Consider the following 20,990-nt stretch of genomic DNA (forward strand, 5'->3'; position numbering starts at 1 on the left):
ATGTCCTTGTGGTGATGGTACTCCCATGATACTGCTAGGTAGACAATTCCAGAATATTGACAACGATGAAGGAATGGCAATATTTGTCCAAGTAAACATCCGTGTGACTTGGAGATGAACCTGGATGTCATGTTGTTCCCAAAGCATTGCTGCTCTTGTCGTTTCAGGCAATAGAGGTTGCAAGGGAGGGAGATGCTGTCAAAGTTTGCTTGGTGCGTTGTGTCTGTAGATCATGCACACTGCAGTCGCAATGCGCCAGTGATGGAGGGGTTAGATATTGAATTCAGTGGCAAGGTCTCCAATTAAGGACTGCTTTGTCCTGGATGGTGTTGAACTTCCTGCGTTGTTGCGGGTTCATCTGACCAGGTGACTGGGGATTATTCCGTCACACACCTGACTTGAGCCTTGTAGATGGTGAGGAGACTTTGAGGGGACAGCAGACGAACCACTTATCACAATGCCTAGTCTCTGCCCTGCTTTTGTAGCCATGTTGTCAATATGGCCAGTTCAGTTATTAAAATGTCTTAAAATTAAAGAAGCCAATGCCAAACTAAATCTTATCGTAGTACATAAGAGGTTATAAAACAGCTTCATAGCCCTATACTGGTCCATAGGGTGCTCTTCAATCAGGGATAGTATTAAAGCCAAGGAAGTGGCATACAAATTGGCCAGAAATAGCAGCGAACCAGGGGACTGGGAGAAATTTAGGACTCAGCAGAGGAGGACAAAGCGTTTGATTAGGGCAGGGAAAATAGAGTACGAGAGGAAGCTTGCAGGGAACATTAAAATGGACTGCAAAAGCTTCTATAGATATGTAAAGAGAAAAAGGTTAGTAAAGACAAACGTAGGTCCCCTGCAGTCAGAATCAGGGGAAGTCATAACTGGGAACAAAGAAATGGCAGACCAATTGAACAAGTACTTTGGTTCGGTATTCACTAAGGAGGACACAAACAACCTTCCGGATATAAAAGTGGTCAGAGGGTCTAGTAAGAAGGAGGAACTGAGGGAAATCCTTATTAGTCGGGAAATTGTGTTGGGGAAATTGATGGGATTGAAGGCCGATAAATCCCCAAGGCCTGATTGTCTGCATCCCAGAGTACTTAAGGAGGTGGCCTTGGAAATAGCGGATGCATTGACAGTCATTTTCCAACATTCCTTAGATTCTGGATCAGTTCCTATGGAGTAGAGGGTAGCCAATGTAACCCCACTTTTTAAAAAAGGAGGGAGAGAGAAAACAGGGAATTATAGACCGGTCAGTCTGACATCGGTAGTGGGTAAAATGATGGAATCAATTATTAAGGATGTCATAGCAGTGCATTTGGAAAGAGGTGACATGATAGGTCCAAGTCAGCATGGATTTGTGAAAGGGAAATCATGCTTGACAAATCTTCTGGAATTTTTTGAGAATGTTTCCAGTAGAGTGGACAACGGGGAACCAGTTGATGTGTATTTAGACTTTTAGAAGGCTTTCGACAAGGTCCCACACAAGAGATTAATGTGCAAAGTTAAAGCACATGGGATTGGGGGTAGTGTGCTGACGTGGATTGAGAACTGGTTGGCAGACAGGAAGCAAAGAGTAGGAGTAAAATGGATACTTTTCAGAATGGCAGGCAGTGACTAGTGGGGTATCGCAAGGCTCTGTGCTGGGGCCCCAGCTGTTTACACTGTGCATTAATGATTTAGACGAGGGGATTAAATGTAGTATCTCCAAATTTGCGGATGACACTAAGTTGGGTGGCAGTGTGAGCTGCGAGGAGGATGCTATGAGGCTGCAGAGAGTGACTTGGATAGGTTAGGTGAGTGGGCAAATGCATGGCAGATGAAGTATAATGTGGATAAATGTGAGGTTATCCACTTTGGTTGTAAAAGCAGAGAGACAGACTATTATCTGAATGGTGACAGATTAGGAAAAGGGGAGGTGGACCAGTCATTGAAGGTTGGCATGCAGTTACAGCAGGTGGTTAAGAAAGCAAATGGCATGTTGGCCTTCGTAGCGAGGGGATTTGAGTGCAGGGGCAGGGAGGTGTTACTACAGTTGTACAGGGCCTTGGTGAGGCCACACCTGGAGTATTGTGTATAGTTTTGGTCTCCTTACTTGAGGAAGGACATTCTTGCTATTGAGGGAGTGCAGCGAAGGTTCACCAGACTGATTCCCGGGATGGCGGGACTGACATATCAAGAAAGACTGGATCAACTGGGCTTGTATTCACTGGAGTTCAGAAGAATGAGAGGGGATCTCATAGAAACGTTTAAAATTCTGATGGGTTTAGACAGGTTAGATGCAGGAAGAATGTTCCCAATGTTTGGGAAGTCCAGAACCAGGGATCACAGTCTAAGGATAAGGGGTAAGCCATTTAGGACCGAGATGAGGAGAAACTTCTTCACCCAGAGCGTGGTGAACCTGTGGAATTCTCTACCACAGAAAGTTGTTGAGGCCAATTCACTAAATATATTCAAAAAGGAGTTAGATGTAGTCCTTACTACTAGGGGGATCAAGGGGTATGGCGAGAAAGCATGAATGGGGTACTGAAGTTGCATGTTCAGCCATGAACTCATTGAATGGCGGTGCAGGCTCGAAAGGCCGAATGGCCTACTCCTGCACCTATTTTCTATGTTTCTTCAGAGGTTGGGGCTGAGGCCTGTGATTTGGGCAGAGTAAGGGAGCTTTGCTCAGCATCTAGCTATGCTACGCAGGTGCAGCATCGAGAATCCGGAACCCTCGGGACCGAGACCATTCATGATTCCGGGCTTTTCTGGAGTTTCAATCGTCTTTCTGACGTCACGAATCCGGAAACACCCAAGCCCAGGTTCAGGTATTCCTGGATTTCGGAACATCAGAAAGGCAGGGTCCTCGCTGAGGAGTTGTTCAGGCTGGCCGGCTGGCCCCGTCGCGGAGGTGGTGTTCGGGTGGGCCTGCAAGGAGGTGCTGAGGTAAGGGCGGCGGTGGCAAGGCCCTGAGGTAAGGGCAGCGGGGCGAGACGAGCTGTGGCGAGGCGGGGTCCAAGGTCGGGCAGCGGCAGGGCCCCAAGGTCGGCAGCGTCGGCGGGTCCAGATTCCTGAATGTTTTACAGATTCGGGACAGCCCTGCCACCGATCGGTCCGAATTCCAGAACGCCGGATTCTCGATGTGTACCTGTACCTCATTTGCTGCCAAGTCACTGAAATGGGAAAAGTTTAATCCCCAGCACTAACTCTTGGAGCAAAAATAAATAAATTAAAAATGCTGAGTTTATTTTGAAGCCAAGCTATTCAATTCAAATACAGTCATCTCGTGGGATTTGTTCAAATATGTTTGATTGGCAAACTTTTGAACTTGTTTGGTCACTAAAGTCTTTGGAGGCAGTCAGACTAGCTAGCTTCTGAGGGCAGTGAAACAATGAAGAACTCACAGATAAACTACAGTTTCATGCAGCAATTGTGACTATTTGTTATTTTCTACTCTCAGATAGTGAAGCTTAAAAACTGCCAAATCTTTCTATTACTACTGCTCACTTACCTTTTACTGTTCCATCAATTTATTTGGCTGTTAAAGCCTTAGACACACTCTAGTGCAGTGATATTCTGCCACTTTCCAAAGGCAAGGAAGGTCATGTGAAGACACATATGATGAAACCAGTGGAGGCTTCTCTGTTTGATCCTTAGGCATGATACGTTAGCTTAGATATGTGAGTAAACTGAGACACTGGGAGTAAGGGCTCACCTATTACTTGCTCCAATGTAAGTCAGTTAGTTTTTTTTTAGTTTCGTTTGTTCTCGCCAAAAGGGGGCGTGACAAGCCACTTACACCTCTTCTGGCCATAGAAGCAAATTTGGCCAGCTGAAAGTTACTCCAAACTAACTTAGGCCAGTGTATGTGGCCACTTTTGTAGGCACAGAAAAACCTTACCTACATTTAAGAAATCAGCGCAGGTAGCCAGAGATAGGGGGAGCGGGGGAGGGGAGGGGAGAAGATGAGTTAGAGGATTCCAAAGCTCTAAAGACCTTTACAACATCACCACAAATAAATGAAAGATAAATCAGCTGCAGAAAATAGAGCAGTCCTACCTTGCCAACTGCAGAACACACCGGCTAGCCCTCCCGCCAGGGCTAGGGGCGGCAAACACGCATGACTGTAGGGCTGAGGGATTTTTACTTTTTACAGTTGACTCTAAATGTTGCGTGGTCCTAATGGAGGATGATTCAGTTTTGATGCAAAATATCTTTTATTGTGAATTTTACAGTGCACTTCAACGATATCAACAACAACAGCCACAATAGGAAAGAAAGTCCGCACCCATCCCTCACCCACATCTCGGGGAAAGTGCACTTCCTTATAGGGTCGATGATGATGGTGGTGGGGGGAGGGGGCGTTGGGGGCCCGGCTTGGGTCTGACTGGTGGCTGGTGCGTGGAGTGAAATGGGAGTGACATTTGAGTCTCCAGCCTTTGTGCCCTTATTGCCGAAGCCAGCTCCCTCATGGCATCTGCCATCGTCTGCACACCCTCTGAAATGCCCGCCCTGACTTCCCGTCTTAGTGCAGAGATTTCACCCAATAGTGTGGCGACCTCATCACGCACCCCACTGACGGCCACCACGAGTGATCTTGTGAGGGCATTGGTCTCCTCACCCAATGAAAAAATCTGATTAACCTCTGCTGAGGGCTGCATCTCAGGAGAGACTGGTCGGCTTCTCCTTCCCCTCGTTGTGGGTCTACCTAGTGGCACCCCTCCAGTGTGAGGCGCAAGCTGGGACAGTGGTGCACTGGGTGTCCCAACATGCATTTCACCACCACTACTGGGACCCGCAACCTCGGAAGGTGTGAACCCAAGGAAGGTTACCGAGGAGCTAATGGAGGGCTCTGGTTGTGTGATGTCCTGATCGATATTGCGGTCAGTATTCTCCTGAGCACACATTTCCATGGACCCTCCTCTCCCCACCCGCCTTGGTCTGGAGTGCATGCATCTGGCTTCTCAGGATCTTGAGGAGTATCGTCGTCTTCTGCAAAAGACAACACAACAGTCAAATAGTTAGCAGCTCAGGAGGGGGCAGGATGGATGGCATGAGTAGTCTCACGCGTAGCAAGCCAGTCAACAGGTTGATTTGAAGGGCCACTATGCATTTTAATGACTCACCCTCACCTTCGCGTGTGGGTCCAGCTTGTGCAGAGTTTATTATTTTTCTGCCAGAGCAAGTCAGCAAGGCAGCAACCCTCTGTTCCAGGGGTGTAAGTTGGTGCAGATTTGGCAGCCTTCCTCCTGTTCTAGTTCTCTCCCTCTTGTGGGCCAACTTCTTCTGCAAAGATGAAAATATTAATTGTCAGTCATGCTGCACTTCTGATGGGTGGGACACATACAGATGCTTACATTTTCCACTGCAATTTAATTTAAAGATGAAGATATTACTTACACTCACTACTTGACCAACGTCCTGCCATTTCTTCTTCCACTGGCTTCTAGATCTTGTGGTGTTGACCCCAGCGGAGAATTCTTCGGCAACGAGGTTCCATCTTTTCCTCATTTCTTTGGGGGAGACCTTTGACGGACCACTCTTGCTGATATCCAGCTCCAGTCATTTCTCCTCAATAACCGTCACTAATTTCTACACTTCCTCATGGAGGAAATTCTTCGTTCTTCTTGCACGCTCTTGCGCCATTTGTCCATCGGACTCAAACGCAGGTAATGTTCAAAGATCACACTTGCACCTCTCTTACACCTATCCAGCACTCCTTTCCACTCCCTCAGCCACACAAAAATCAATATTCAGACCTCACCTTTATATATGCTCCATAGCCACTTATTCTGAGGACGCGCTCCCTTTAATTGGACGATTGCCAAGCTTCCTGTTATACTGCGCATGCGCGCACGCTGAACCACCCATTGCGCATGCGCGCACATTCAAACGGTCATGCGAGCTCCTGCCGGCACTGCACGACACGCTGGGCCCAAGCCCCGCCCCCCCGCCGGCCGTGCTGAGCAAGCGCGGCCGAAGCTCTGACCCCGCCCCCCCCCCACCACACACACACTCTGTTGCGCGACGCCGATGGATCCGGACAACAAGGGAGCAGCCAAATTCCAAGATAGCTTTTTGCCGCTTTTTTTCCTCCAGGAAGCCGGCGCACCACATCAAGATACGCCGTCTAAGTGGCTGGGGAAATTTGGGGCCTTTCTTTTTGAGAAACCGTGATAATGCACGGTCAAGTCTCAATTGTATAGACCAATTGTTACTCAGTTTAGATTAAAGACATGATCATTTTAATGCATCTTTTTCTCTTAAAAGTTGATACGACGTCATGGGGGGTCAGGAAAGTGCATCATGGAATTATCTGGGACCTCTGCCGCTGACACCGCCAAAGTTTGTGGGGTCGCAGAAGGTCTCTCCATTACAATTTCTTTCTTTAATTCAAGCACCATCCTGACCTTAATCCCCGAGCTGGGCCAAACCACTGCCTTTTGGCTGGATGGTACACCTAGTGGCATGAGGCATACCACAGCCTATGCTGTACTATGTTCTTTTTTGGGTCAGGGACATGGGTACTGAGCCTCCAACATTGACAGCCTTGTTTAGAGCAGGTGGAGACTTCCTTCCCCCCACCAAGTAGGAAACTCCCATGAAGGTGGGATCCATCATAACCAGGTCCCAACCTAATTAGCAGCCCTTCCAGAGTTATGACGGAAGTGTGCCAGAAGAAACATGGATTTTCACACCCCATTCATTTATAGTCAGTTCCATTTAAAAAAAAAAAATCATGAATCTCATTTGCAACGTTTCCCAAATGCTGACCACTTTTATATGTGCCGCACAGGAGGCTTGTTAAGAAGATGGAATTAAGGGGAAAGTGGTGGTATGGATATGAATTTGGCTTAGTGACAGGAAGCAAAGGGTGGTGGCGGACAAATGTTTTTAAGACTGGGAGGTGGTTTGCAATGGTGTTCCCCAAGGGTCAGTTTTGTGTCCATTATTGTTTTCAATTTTTATAAATGACCTAGACTCGGGTGTAGGGAACAGCATTATAACATTTCCAGATGATACTAAACTTGGCAATGTGGTAGATAGTGATGCGGATAGTTGTAGACTTCAGGATGACCGAGACAGGATGATGTAATGGGCAAAAGCATGGCAGATGGATTTCAGTGTGGATAAGTATGAAGTGATGCACTTTGGGAGGACTAAGTATACCATCTTTCCATATATGAATGGCACAATTTTGAAAAGTATACATGAGCAGAGCGACCTTGGTGTCCAGTAAAGGTGGCAGGACAAGATAATAAGGTGATCAAAAAAGCATATGGGGTACTTGGGTTTATAAATAGAGTCATAGAATATAAAAGCAAAGAGATCAGGCTAGAACTTTATATATCACTGGTTAGGCCTCAGCTGGAGTATTGTGGACTATTCTAGGTAACACACTTCAGGAAAGATGCAAAGGCCTTAGAAAGGGTACAGAGGAGGTTTACCAGGAAGTTACCAGAGATGAGGAACTTCAGTTATGAGGAGAGATTGGAAAAGTTAGGACGGTTCTCCCTGGAACAGAGAAAATTAAGAGATGACATAATAGAGGTTTTCAAGATGATGAGAGGTTATAAATTAAAAATCTTTGGCAAAAGATCTAGACGGGAGATGAGAAGAATTTATTTTCACAGAGTTGTCGGGGTCTGGAACGCTCTACCTAAAAAGATGGTGGAAGCTGATTCCATAAATAATTTTAAAAGGCAGTTGGACAGGTACTTGAGGATGAACAACTTACAGGGTTACGGACAAAAAGTGGGGATGTGGCACTAAGCACGACTGCTCTTTCAAAGAGACAACACAGGCATGACTGGCCGAATGGCCGCTCCTGCTGTAAGTCTCTAATGATATGTAGGTACTGAATTTCCTGATATTGAACAGCAATTTTTTCCTCAAGGAACTTGCAGCAACCATCACAATTACTGGCCCTGTAACAGTTCATGTGGCTGAATTATTGTGCAAATGACCAGAAAAAGTTTTGCTGATGAACTGCTCTTTGCGACCACTGAAGTTCAGCCCACAATGCTAAACATTTTTTGCTTTTAAAATTTATACACATTTCAAAAGCCAAAGAAAACTAAGATTTGATTTCATTTTACAGCGATCCAGCTTGCAATGGTCTCTTCACATCGTGTGCTTTTTTAAAAATCACATTTAGAGTGTTTTTTGGATCGATTTCCAAAATCACCTTTTAACATTCTTTTTTGAGGGGAAATCTTTTCTGAATGTAGTGAAAGGCAAATAGCTATTAGTCACTCGCGCAGGTACTGTACCCTCATGATTAATGCTTAGTGGTTTTGATGTACATTAAAACAATGCAAATTACTAAACATCTGTGCAAATGGTTTCCTTACTGATTTCTTAGATCTACCTAGAAGTCGTGCCTAGGCACAGGAAAACTAAACCTGGTGAGCAGGTGTGTGTAAACTTGTAGTATATTTTACATGGAAAGGAAACACAACCATTCCAAAGTGAACCCAATCTTAACTGCATGCGAGTTTTTCTATGGGTTTACTTTTGAATTTGTCAAGTTTGCTCGCTGAACTGATGAAAGTATAGGTGGTCATACTTGTACTATCGAAGAAGTATTTCACTTCTTTACACTATAGATGCTGTCGTGAAATATTTACTGGATGCCAACCAGATAATGGGGAGAAGTTTGTGAAAAAGTTGATACTGGAGCATTTGTATGAATTTTTATCATGGCAAAGATGCATTAATGTGGGCAACCTTTGATTTAGCCAGTGCATATATCCAGCAACAGTATCTATATTCTCCCCAGGTAAAATTCTCCCTGTAAAATCTGGTCAGACTGGTTTTATTGTTGCATATGTCATTTGATGGGTGTAGTAGTAACCCAGAAGATCGTTGGTTTGTCACTTTAGCATGATGGTAATGTTCATATTGGAGGTGCTTAACTACAGTTAAAACTAAATCAAAGCAAGTTCTATCAATCCCTGAATTTGCCTCGCATCGGAATATTCGACCGGATTGCACCAGTAGCAGGGAAAGCGATTGTAATCGTTTAACCTCAGGAAACTTTTTAAAATGTGAGCACTTTTCCTGAGAATGTCTCAACTCAAATTGTTGTGGTTTTTAACAGTCTGTGGTTGAATTTTTTTTTACGTTCTCAAATGCCAAATTAAATATGTCTTTTTTTCATGCAACATCTGCTGATTTTATGCAAAGGAATTTTGGGGCAAATAATATGCATTCCAAAGAACCAAGTTTTTTTAGCATCAGCAATATGGCTTAAACTCAACCTTTTCAGAATGCCTCTGTCTGGTTTTTTTGTGTAAAAGAAAAAAATCTAATGGAATGGCAATTTCCAACTGAGTAACCAGCTGAATTTACTTTCAGGTGACTGTGGCGACCATGTTGTAGTAGTAAATACAAAGCACATTGCATTCTCCGGAAATAAGTGGGAACAGAAGGTGTACTCCTCTCACAGTGGGTAAGTAGGAAATTAATAAAAACAAATAAAGGTTGCAGTTTATGCTCAGTCATTGAGTATATTCAAGCCTGAGAGCCATATATGTTTTGGATACTAAGGGAATCAAGGGATATGGGGATAATGCAGAAAGGTGCAGTTGAGGTCGAAGATCAGCCATGATCCTATTGAATGGCAGAGCAGGCTTGAAGGGCTGAATGGCCTATTTCTGCTCCTATTTCTTATGTTCTTGTGTTTATAGCATATTTATTCATATATTAACTCTCTCTGCATTAGCCAAAAAAACTCCCTCAGTATTCGCTTCCTTCTACAACCCATGGATTTTGAAACTCAAGGTTGGCATCACCTAACTTTCCTTTTTACTTCATTTTCCTCCTACTCTTTTGAACCCTTGTGGTGTCTACTTCTTAATGAAGATCTAAATGAACGCTCTAAATTAATATTATAGAATGTTAAATGCAAGAAAATTGTAACATTGTTTGAATTTCTAAAATCATTACAGTTACTTGAGACTTTTAGTACTTAGAGGTTAGAACAGGGTACATTGGAAATTTAAAATGCAATTTTAATTTCAGTTATCCTGGTGGATTTAAGCAAGTGACAGCTGCCCAATTGCACCAGAAGGACCCCACTGCAGTAAGTATATGGATGTTTCTAGAATACATTTTTTACTTGGGCCAAACTTTAAATTGATGCACAAAGTTACTTTATTTATTCATAAAATACTATAATTAAAGAGGCAGTACCACCACTCTTATTTTTACAACTAGGTTTTTGTGGCCATACAAAAAAATATAGTACCATATACAGTGTAACTTTAAGAAAAAGCTTATGTTTTAAGAGTGACAAAGATCCTGTACTCTAAAGAGACAATATGTAGGAGCTCTAACAATGGGTCTGTAGATAAATACACTGCATAGTTTGATGCTAAGCCATACAGAACAGGAGAATTTCAGATTCAATCTTTAGCCTGTGCTGAGTTCGCCAATGCACTGGTACACTTAAGTTGAGCATCTATGGGTTAGGGAGAAATAAAACTGGCCAGCATTCCTGCTCCTGATTGGAATTCAGTGATTCCCCCGCTGGAACTGTGCATGTGTGGATACTAGGTACGTACAAGATTGGGATGGGACGTGGTGCCCCTCAATGTCAAATTGCCTGCCAACACTCACTGTTGAGGCTCACGCATTAAGAATGCCACTTGGGTGTGACATACTGAAGAGTTGCCTTTGCCTGTTGGACCATATACTGGCCCGAGTCACTGCCTTCAAGAGGGGAGGAGTAGGGGAAGGAAGACTGGCAGAAAAAATTGAGAGGAAAATTAAAGGTTGATATGTTAAAACCTCTCCATTTAACTGCCGCAGAACAAAAAAAAAAGCTTGTCAAACACACCTGCATGTATCTAAATAAAAGTAAAAGAAAATGATGAATTGCACATGCACCTTATTCAAATCGAGAACAGAACTGAAAAAGACACAAGGCAATGAGTTGAACTATTGAAAGAAGTTCCATACAGCACTGAAGATAGAGTAGATAGAAATGCAATTCGTCGTATTGTCTTCAGTGTACAGTGAAACCCCTTCAGTATAAACATAACAGTTACATTGTATTTTACTGGTATTCATTTGAGATGCAGGAATTTACATCCTGCTTCTCTGAAATCTATCCTTGCATGATAGCTTCGATCTGTGACGTTAAACGTTAAAGCCACCTGCTTGTACTTGTAATCTGGAACTGGGCACTTGTGTGCGCTGTTTCCATGTATCTGTCACTGAATCATAATGAAAAGATTCTTTACGGTTCATTAATTTTGTGAGCACCCTGTTCTCCACTTTGCTTTGTAATTTTTAAGATGCTCTTGTGTCATTGAGCTGGCCACAACAGAAGACCATTTGGCAACCACATTTGTCCTGTGTGTAAAAGAAAGACTTGCATTCATGGAGCGCCTTTCACCACTTAATAACGTTGCAAAGCGCTCTACCATCAATGAAGTACTTTTAAAGCATAGTCACTGTTATAATGTAGGGAACACGGCAGCCAATTTGCACACAGCAAGGTCCAACAAACAGCAATATGATAATAACCAAATAATTTGTTTTCTTTGGGGATGTTGGTTAAGGGATAAATGTTGACTGGAACACCGGGGAGAACGCCCTGCTCTTCTTTGAAATAGTGACATGGAATCTTTTAGGTCCACCTGAACGGGCAGATGTAGCCTTGGTTTAACATCTCATCTGAAAGACAGCACCTCCGACAGTACAGCACTCCCTTAGTATGCACTGAAATGTCAGCCTAGATTAAGAACATAGGAACAGGAGTAGGCCATACGGCCCCTCGAGCCTGCTCCGCCATTCAATAAGATCATGGCTGATCTGATCATGGACTCAGCTCCACTTCCCCGCCCGCTTCCCATAACTCCTTATCCCCTTATCGTTTAAGAAACTGTTTATTTCTGTCTTAAATTTATTCAATGTCCCAGCTTCCACAGCTCTCTGAGGCAGCGAATTCCACAGATTTACAACCTTCTGAGAGAAGAAATTTCTCCTCATCTCTGTTTTAAATAGACGTCCCTTTATTCTAAGATCATGCCCTCTAGTTCTAGTCTCCCCCATCAGTGGAAACATCCTCTCTGCATCCACCTTGTCAAGCTCCCTCATAATCTTATACGTTTCGATAAGATCACCTCTCATTCTTCTGAATTCCAATGAGTAGAGGCCCAACCTACTCAACCTTTCCTCATAAGTCAACCCCCTCATCCCCGGAATCAACCCAGTGAACCTTCTCTGAACTGCCTCCAAAGCAAGTACTAGGTGCTGTACTAAGCAGATTTGCTAAATCAGGTAACTATAAACTGTTAAAGTAAAAACGCATTAGTTCAACATTAGTACCCTACATTATTGAGATTGTGATGTTTTGTTTAACTTTCTCAAAACCAAAAATAGAAAAATCATCTGCTCTTACCCACTTTAACACAGTAAAAGTTTTACTTCTCTTTTAATGGGAATTCTTTAGTTTGTCCTCCACATTTGAAGTTCACAAAGGCATGAGTACTGCATTTGTACTTTTTCCGAGGACAGGTCTCTTTTGTGTATTTTTTTGGAAGTTGTGGAAAGCTTTTGAGAAAACAGGTTACACCAGCAATAAAAAAGGGGAGCCGCGAGTGACCTCGGTCATACAAGTAGACATCACACATCAGTTGTTAGCTGTGGGAAAACTGTTTCATTACGCATTTCTGAAATGTTGCAGCATATTTTAAGTAAGAACTGTTTGTCAATGCCAGTGGCTAAACTGTTCATTGTTGGACAGACGATGAACAGTTGTGCTGTTTAGTATTTCTGTAGATTGTCACATTCTTGCACTAATGTGCCGTGCCATGGAATGTTAGTATATTGGTTTGCTCTCCACGGTCCTCCACATGGTGAGTTCCTTTATACTTTCAGTAGGACTGTCAGGGAAAGCTCCTTCCCCTTGAAGCAAAGGGGAGAAAGTTTGAGATGAGTCATCTTATGTCTTATGTTGCCTACTTACATAAACATAAACTTCTTGCATCAAACTGGCCCTAATATAAGAAAGGAAATGATAATTGAAAATTGGTATTTTGTATTAGAATAGTAATAAAATATTTCAGTTTGTACACAGTAAAAAACTACATCAGTCAATGCTGCTTTAATGGTCACACTTTCAATGGAATGGTCAAATGTGTTAATGGAATATTCAATCTGTGACAAAGCAAGTCTATTGTCATTATCTTCAGTATGTTAATAAAACCTTAATGATCTGGAGTACATTTGCCAGAGATCAAAAGTTGTTTCCAAAACTAAGTAGATCAACCATCCAATAGGAGAAGCATACATTAATAATAATCGGAGTATCCATCACAATAAAATCCATGACGCAAAGTCAAAGCAATAGCGGACTTTCACGGTTGCGAGGTAATAATTTCTAATATAATAGGCTCAATTTTCCCCAGTGATTTGTGCTGTTTTTTTGGCGTGCACCACTTTTTTTGGCGTAAGTTAAAAAAACTAAAGTTTTCCCAAGGAATCTGCACCAGCGTAACTGAGTTAGTTACGATTTTTTTAGTTTTATTTTTTTTTTGCGTCTTGGGGGCGTAACCCGATGTCTGCGCCAGATTTTTCAATTATGGAAGTTTGCCCCCAAAGAAATTCTCCTAGCGTATCTGACCACTCCTGAAAAACCTTCTGGTGAGTTAAGAAAAAGCAGTGTACATTGAAAAATCAGTGCAAAAAGATACCATTGTTTTTCAGTGAAGTTTTAGAGGGAGTCAAGAACACTTAACTATGCATAATAAAGATTAATTTTTTTTAACCTTATAACGCAATAAATGGAAGTTTGATGGAATTCTGTAACTTTTCAAATTCTTTCAACTGACACGTCTGCAAACAGGGCTCAAGGATCAGAGCGTCTGTCGGCAGAATTGGTCCCACACCCAGACACAAGAGTTCGGGGCTTGGCTGCAAAAGAAGCCGGGGGGGTGGGGTGGGGGGCTGTGGAAGGCGCTGTGAGTTGGTCAAAGCAGACCTGCAACCTAGAAGCATCAGGAGGACTGCTTTGTCAGTTGAAGTGAAGGTTACAGCTGCACTTTCATTCTATGCATCCGGATCCTTCCAAGCTATAACTGGGGATGTGTGCTCCATTTCTCAACATGCAACACATGTCTGCATTCGGCAGGTGACTGCTGCACTATATGCCCGGAGGAATGACTACATAAAGTTCCCCATGACCACCCAGGCAATGCATGACAGGCCTGTGGGCTTCTCCAGGATTGCTGGCTTCCCCAAGGTACAGGGCTGCATTGATTGTACCCACATTGTCTTGCGAGTATCTTTGGAGAATTCCGAGATGTACAGGAACAGAAAAGGCTTCCACTCCATTAATGTGCAGCTCGTGTGTGACGACATGCATCGCATCATGTCAATTGATGCAAGATACCCTGGGAGCACCCATGATGCATTCATCCTACGCGAGAGCGATATATCTGCCATGTTGCAGCAGTAGCCAGAAGGGCAGAGCTGGCTACTGGGAGACAAAGAGTACGGCCTTGCCACCTGGCTCATGATGCCCCTACGCGTAACCCGAACGGAAGCTGATCGGGAATACAACATGTCGCACATTGCGACGCGCAGCATCATAATAGAGAGGACCATTGGCATCTTCAAATAGCATTTCCAATGCCTGGACCATTCCGGAGGCTACTTGCTATACTCCCATGAGATTGTCAGTCAGTTCACTGTTGTGTGCTGCATGCTGCATAATTTAGCCATGATGACGTAGCAGCAGATGGTAGTAGTAGGACCCGCCTGAGGTAAAAGCGGGTGATGATAATAATGAGGAAGATACAGATGATGAGGAGGAGGATCAGGATGAGGAAACCATCTAACTACCTGAACCCGGAGCACGACGGCAGAGGAGGGCAGGCCGTCGTGTCCCTTTAACGATTGCTCGAGCCTTGCACCAGCAGCTCATCCGTGAACGCTTTGCTGCCTGAAGGCTCAACGGCAACTATTCGAAATGGACCATGTTTACTGTTTGGACCTGTTCTGTAATGTTGTATTGTGTTAATGGAACAAATGATGGAAATTATTCTTGTTTACTTCAAAAGTTGTGTTAATAATGGAACAAATAATAGAAATGATTCAGTTATAATTTAAAGTATATTTTATTCAAAAGTTTAACAAATATTTGTTTGTACTTAACTTTATTAAACAAATTCTTGAATCAAACTTTAACGTTTTCACTTAAGATCACTTACAAACTTTTAAGATCACTTAAAAACTTTAAGATAACTTACTAACTTTTACATAACTTGCAAAAAACTTTTAATTTGAGAACAACAGTTACAACAGTAACAACAATAATAATAACAACAGCAGCAGCAGCAAAGAAAGGCTGCACCCTTCTCTCCTCCACCTTATTCTAAGAACGCCCGCTGCGCTTGGTCTTGGTAACTCACCACTCCTGCACGCAGGCGGTGGCGCAGTGTTTCTTGGGTTGGTACCAAGCTTATTCTTTCTAGCATCTCGGGTAATACGCACCTGTTGGGGGGGGGGTGGGCAGGCGGCAATGTGGAGGGCCCGGTTTGGAGCTCTTCAGAGGCTGGTCTGGGGATTGGAGTGGGAGTGCCAGTTGATTCTGTCAATAGGCACGGGGTCTGGGCGTGTTCCCTTATTGCAGCAGCTAACAGCGACATTCCCTCCCTCATGTGCCCTGACAGTATCTCTACTACCTCCAACATTCCCTCCCTCATGTTCACTGACTGCATCAGCTACCTGCGACATTTTCTCCTGCATGTGCACCAACATGGTTTCAGCTGACTGAGATATTCCTCCCTCATGTTCCCGAACAGTGTTCCCATTTCTCGTGAGTGTTGTTACTTCTCCCAATAGTCCCGATACCTCATCACCCACCCCACTGATGGTTTCCAGGAGAGATTGGGTAAGATCAATGCTCTCCACACTCATTGCCATCATGTGAACCACATCTGTTAGATCCTGCACCTCAGGAGAGCGCAGTCGAGCTCTCCTTCCCCTCCTCACCCTCGGTGTGGCTCGCGGCATCCCAGTGGGGCCTGCAGCCTTGGACGGTGGGGCCCTGGGTGTGCCTCGCTGCACCCCACCACTGGGACCCACAGCCTCGGACGGTGGGGCCCTGGGTGTGCCTCGCTGCACCCCACCACTGGGACCCACAGCCTCGGAAGGTGGGGCCCTGGGTGTGCCTCGCTGCACCCCACCACTGGGACCCACAGCCTCGGAAGGTGGGGCCCTGGGTGTGCCTTACTGCACCCTACCACTGGGACCCACAGCCTCGGACGGTGGGGCCCTGGGTGTGCCTCGCTGCACCCCACCACTGGGACCCGCAACCTCGGAAGGTGGGGCCCTGGGTGTGCCTTACTGCACCCTACCACTGGGACCCACAGCCTCGGACGGTGGGGCCCTGGGTGTGCCTCGCTGCACCCCACCACTGGGACCCGCAACCTCGGACGGTGGGGCCCTGGGTGTGCCTCGCTGCAGCCCACCACTGGGACCCACAGCCTCAGAAGGTGGGGCCCTGGGTGTGCCTCGCTGCACCCCACCACTGGGACCCACAGCCTCGGAAGGTGGGGCCCTGGGTGTGCCTTACTGCACCCTACCACTGGGACCCGCAACCTCGGACGGTGGGGCCCTGGGTGTGCCTCGCTGCACCCCACCACTGGGACCCGCAACCTCGGACGGTGGGGCCCTGGGTGTGCCTTACTGCACCCCACTGGAATCCCCAGCCTCGGACGGTGGGAAACCATGGAATGACCCACCAACACTCAAACCACTAGTCAGGGAAGGGGCTGGCACTTCAATGGATGACATCTGCACCTCCCCTAAAGTCAGTAAAACAGTGGAGGCTTCATCCATCCCCTCCCCCTCACCCTCATGCTCTTGGTCTGGAAGGTGGGATTGGAAGATGTTCTCTTCAGGCGCATCAACATCTGCATCGTCCGGGTTGGCCTCAAGTTCTGCAAAATATAACAGAATAGACAAGGTTAGCAGCAGAGGAAGGGGCAGGGTGGCATGAGTAGGCTCTCTCAGCGCAGGCAGCAGGCTGATTTGAAGGACTACGATGAATGATAGCACATTGCATCAACCGAAGCGCAGCTGACGGAGACATCCCCATGAACCGAAGCATGGCTAGCCCGCGCAGTACTTAACATTTAGGAAAGCCAGACTGTGGAATTTGTAGGATTTAGCCTCTCCCTCGAGTGTGGGCCCAGCTTGTGGAGTGGTGGTTGCTTTTCTCCAGGCAAGACCCATCAAAGCAGCGACCCTCTCTTCCAAGGATGTCAGTGGGTGCAGATATGCCGGGCCTCCTCCTGTTCGAGTTCTTTCTCGTTTGTTGTGTGCCACTTTTCTCTGCAAAGATGAAAATATAACTTTTTAGAGAGGGTGTCTTTCTGCTGTGTGGGACATACAGATGGTCACATTTACAATTGCAATTCCATTGAAAAATGAAAATATTACTTTACTTGACCAAGGTCCTGCCACTTTTTGCACCAGCCTCCAGACCTCTGGGTGAGTCACCATTGCACAGTAATCTTCTGCAAGTTGGTTCCAGCGTTTGTTCATTTCTTTTGGTAGAACTTTTATGTGACCTCTGCTGGTGTCCAGCTCCTGCATTTGATCTCAATCAAAGTAACTAGTGCCTCCACTTCATCCTGTAAGAAATTCTTGGTCCTGGTGCCACGTTGCATCTTGTATTGCAGCTCCGATTTTTCCAATGATAATTACAGTTCTCACATCGCACTCAACGTTCTCACAACACACAACTGGCTCTTAAAAATGGCTGATTGCAAACCGAGAGCTGTACTGCGCATGCATGCCCATAGGAATCATGTCAAAAACGTCCTTTTTTTCCCCGCACATGCGCAGAAGGGGCGGCATCATTTATTTGGCGCAGACTTAAGGCTCTACCCCCCCTCCCCCCCGAGGCTACTGCACATGCTGCGCGGCGCCAATTTGGAAAAATACCGCAGGGAAGCATGGCACATTCATTTTTGGAGTAGTTCTGGCCTAGAAAAATGGGCGTAACTCTGGCAATGCGTCAAAAAACGACTTTGGGCAAAATTGAGCCCATATTCTTTAAATTAAGTTTAACATTTTCTTTCCATACCCTTACAATAAATTTCTTAAGATAAATGGCTGTTTTATTGATCCCATTTGATTGTCAGTTGTCCGATACAAATCCAATGTTAACGCCATGTTTGGCAATGAATGCCACACTTTGAGAGCATGATACCATGTAGGAGGAGTGCCTTGAGCAACCTGCTGATTAATGTTACCCATACCTTGTACAAACTGGAAAAGAACTTTTAAATATTCCTTTGTTTTTATTTATAAAAGTTATGTTTAGTCTTAAAAAGTTATTTATTGGTAATGAGCACTTGAATCTGCAGTGCCTTTTAATATTCATTGGCACCATCTTTCAATGGTAATCAAACTAAGATGTAGTCTCCTCACAAAGGTCAGGAATACCAAAATTGAAACATTTGAGTCAACACAGAATTTACCTAAATGGTAACGAGGTGGGAATGGTGTAAACAAAAAATAGGTTAAGCATCCCTCCATAAGATCCCACTATAATTCTTTACCCATCAACTGTGGAAATATGTACTGCAATTTTATTTAATATAAGGAACAGTGCGGCCAAAATTGCCCCTTTCCTTAAGGCCTGTTACCATCGGAAATTGGCAGCCACGCTGCAGAGTGCAATTTTTCGTGCAATGGCCGCCATTATCAAAAGTCTACTTCTGCAGTATCCCGTGGTGGCCCGCCCCCCCCCCCCCCCCCCACCCCGCTCCACTGCTGCCGAGCCGTCATCAGAGTGCACCCCCCACCCCCCTCACCCCCGACAGCGAAATACCACCGAGAAAATCTTCCTCCCGCCGGCGGTGCCAAAAGCTGCTTTTGTAAGGCAGTCCAGTGAGGCTGTGGCCTTTTAAAATGGCGGTGCGGCTTCATTAAAGGGGAGGATGCACTGCCGCTGCTGCCATGTTTTTGTTTGTCCGTTGACTGGCATGTCGGGCCGGCAATTATGCCCCTGGGTTCGGCCGTGCTGCCAACAGGCAGCCTGGCACTCCCTTTTGGGTGCCAGGCTACTGGCCCGGCCGAAACCCTCGCAGGTGGCCAAGTGGACCGAATGTTAAAAATCGCGAAGGCTCCCATTTGTGAAGGGGAGAGCCGTAGTGATACGTCGCCGTGATGACATCATCAGCGCTACGCTGCTGACTGACAGTGGCGGACAGCACACCCTGCCCAACCTCCGCCCCTCTAGTGTGCTTACCGCTGCATATCAGCCCCCATTATGAGCAACTTCCGGACTGTCAGGGGGAAAAAAAGGCCAAAGAGCGGAATTTCGCTCAAGAGGCCACCTCATCTACTGCGGCAGTAAAAATACTAGAAATGGGGTGAATGTTCCCCATTTCCAGCGATGGGCAATTTTGGCCACAGTATGTTTTCCCTCTGTAATGAGATTTATTCTAAGCTGAGTGTTTTGATGGGATTGTGAGGACTGGGTCGCTGGCACTGATATCATCCCTCGTCTTCTAATAAGTTGGCTGTGAATGGGACAGCATTGTAGTTAGCCAGCAGGGAGGTGTAAACTTTTTAATAAACTCCATATAGTTGGCATAACAGATGCTATCAAAAGCTTGCGAGATTAAAATATTGAAAAAAGATAGAGAGAATAGATTTTTTTAAATTAATGACTCATTATTTTTATGTTTTAATTTCCCCTATAAAATAAAAAAAAATCCTCTTGTTGCCTTCAGTGCTACTCACGAGTCAAATATTTCAGTGTGCTAGAAATACTCAGCCGGTCAGGTCAGTCAGCATCTGTAGAGAATAGATGGGTTAACATTTCAGTTGTAGTCTCGTCCAGTTCTGATGAAGGGTCCACACCTGAACCATTAACTCGTCCCTTCTCTCCACAGATGCTGATTGACTTGCTGAGTGTTTCCAGCATTGTATGTTAGTTTTTCTCTTGTTTCATCCTCTGACTGTGCACTATATAAAAAGTCAAAGGATCCGTACAATTGCTGGATAAATAAGTGCACTGTTGATCTAGTTACTCATTCTGGATTTTTCATTTGTGTTCTTCTCAGTCTCCTGAAGAAATTTATATGTATGCTTTCCCTTCCTCTGTTCTGCTTCTCCAATTGTACAGCAAATTAAACTCTTGCTATTTCTATTATTATTTCAGCTGAAAGTGCTTTTGTCAGCAGCACTTCACTCAGTTGAACAGGGTGTTGTTTTACATCGAACCATTGGCGCCTATACGAACTCTTGGTATCTTGCACTTTTATTCATTATAGGTTTTAAAGCAAAAATGGGGGGAAAGAAAATACTAATTATGTAGCGCTATGCACAGTTACTTTTAAATGCAGTGACTTGTTAAATAGAAACATAACATTCCTTAGTTTTGGGAAGTCTTTTCAACCAAGGGCAGTCAATTATATTTATTTTTTGTCTGTAGTAATTGTGCTTGGAATGTAGGATATTTTTGATAAATATTCTTTTATTGTATAATGATCTGTTAAACCCAGAGCTCCTTTTCTCCAATAATAAATATCCCAAGAAAGATCGTTGAGTTTTTCTTTGAAAGAATGTAAGTCCCATACAGTACAAATTAACAGAAATGCAATCTTGTTAAGCCATTAAGGCTTATGGGAGAGAGTGTACAGCTTTTGTTGTATTAAAAACAATTTAGCTAGGTGTGGGAAAACTGCGCGAATTCCATATTATCAGATGCTGACATGAGCAAGAAGGGGGAAAGAGTGGAACATTTTACCAAAGGGTAGTTCAACCACAGCCTTTTTAAAGTGTAAGACTTTTTTGTTGTAAAACTTCCCTTTTCAGGAACTATATCATTGTCTTTATCTAGTTTCAGAAATCCATTCCACTGCTCCTTTTGTTGTATAAAATCTGTTAGTTACTGTCTGACTGAACAACGCACTGAAACATTTCAATGCATGATGTGAGCCCAATACCCTCATTTTGTTAAATCCAAA

At 44.6% G+C, this 20,990-nt stretch overlaps 1 protein-coding gene across 4 annotated transcripts in view; it reads left to right on the forward strand.

Annotated features, from left to right (window-relative positions):
* Positions 1–20,990, forward strand: part of mrpl13 (mitochondrial ribosomal protein L13) — a 194,865-nt gene that overhangs the window by 77,892 nt on the left and 95,983 nt on the right. For all 4 annotated transcript variants that reach the window (XM_070888813.1, XM_070888820.1, XM_070888806.1 and 1 more), the window contains 2 exons: positions 9,346–9,439; positions 10,012–10,072. In XM_070888813.1, the coding sequence (XP_070744914.1) occupies positions 9,346–9,439; positions 10,012–10,072 (155 nt within the window). The remainder of the gene's footprint in view (positions 1–9,345; positions 9,440–10,011; positions 10,073–20,990) is intronic.

This window comes from Pristiophorus japonicus, chromosome 1, assembly GCF_044704955.1.
Source record: "Pristiophorus japonicus isolate sPriJap1 chromosome 1, sPriJap1.hap1, whole genome shotgun sequence".
Taxonomy (NCBI): Eukaryota; Metazoa; Chordata; class Chondrichthyes; family Pristiophoridae; genus Pristiophorus; species Pristiophorus japonicus.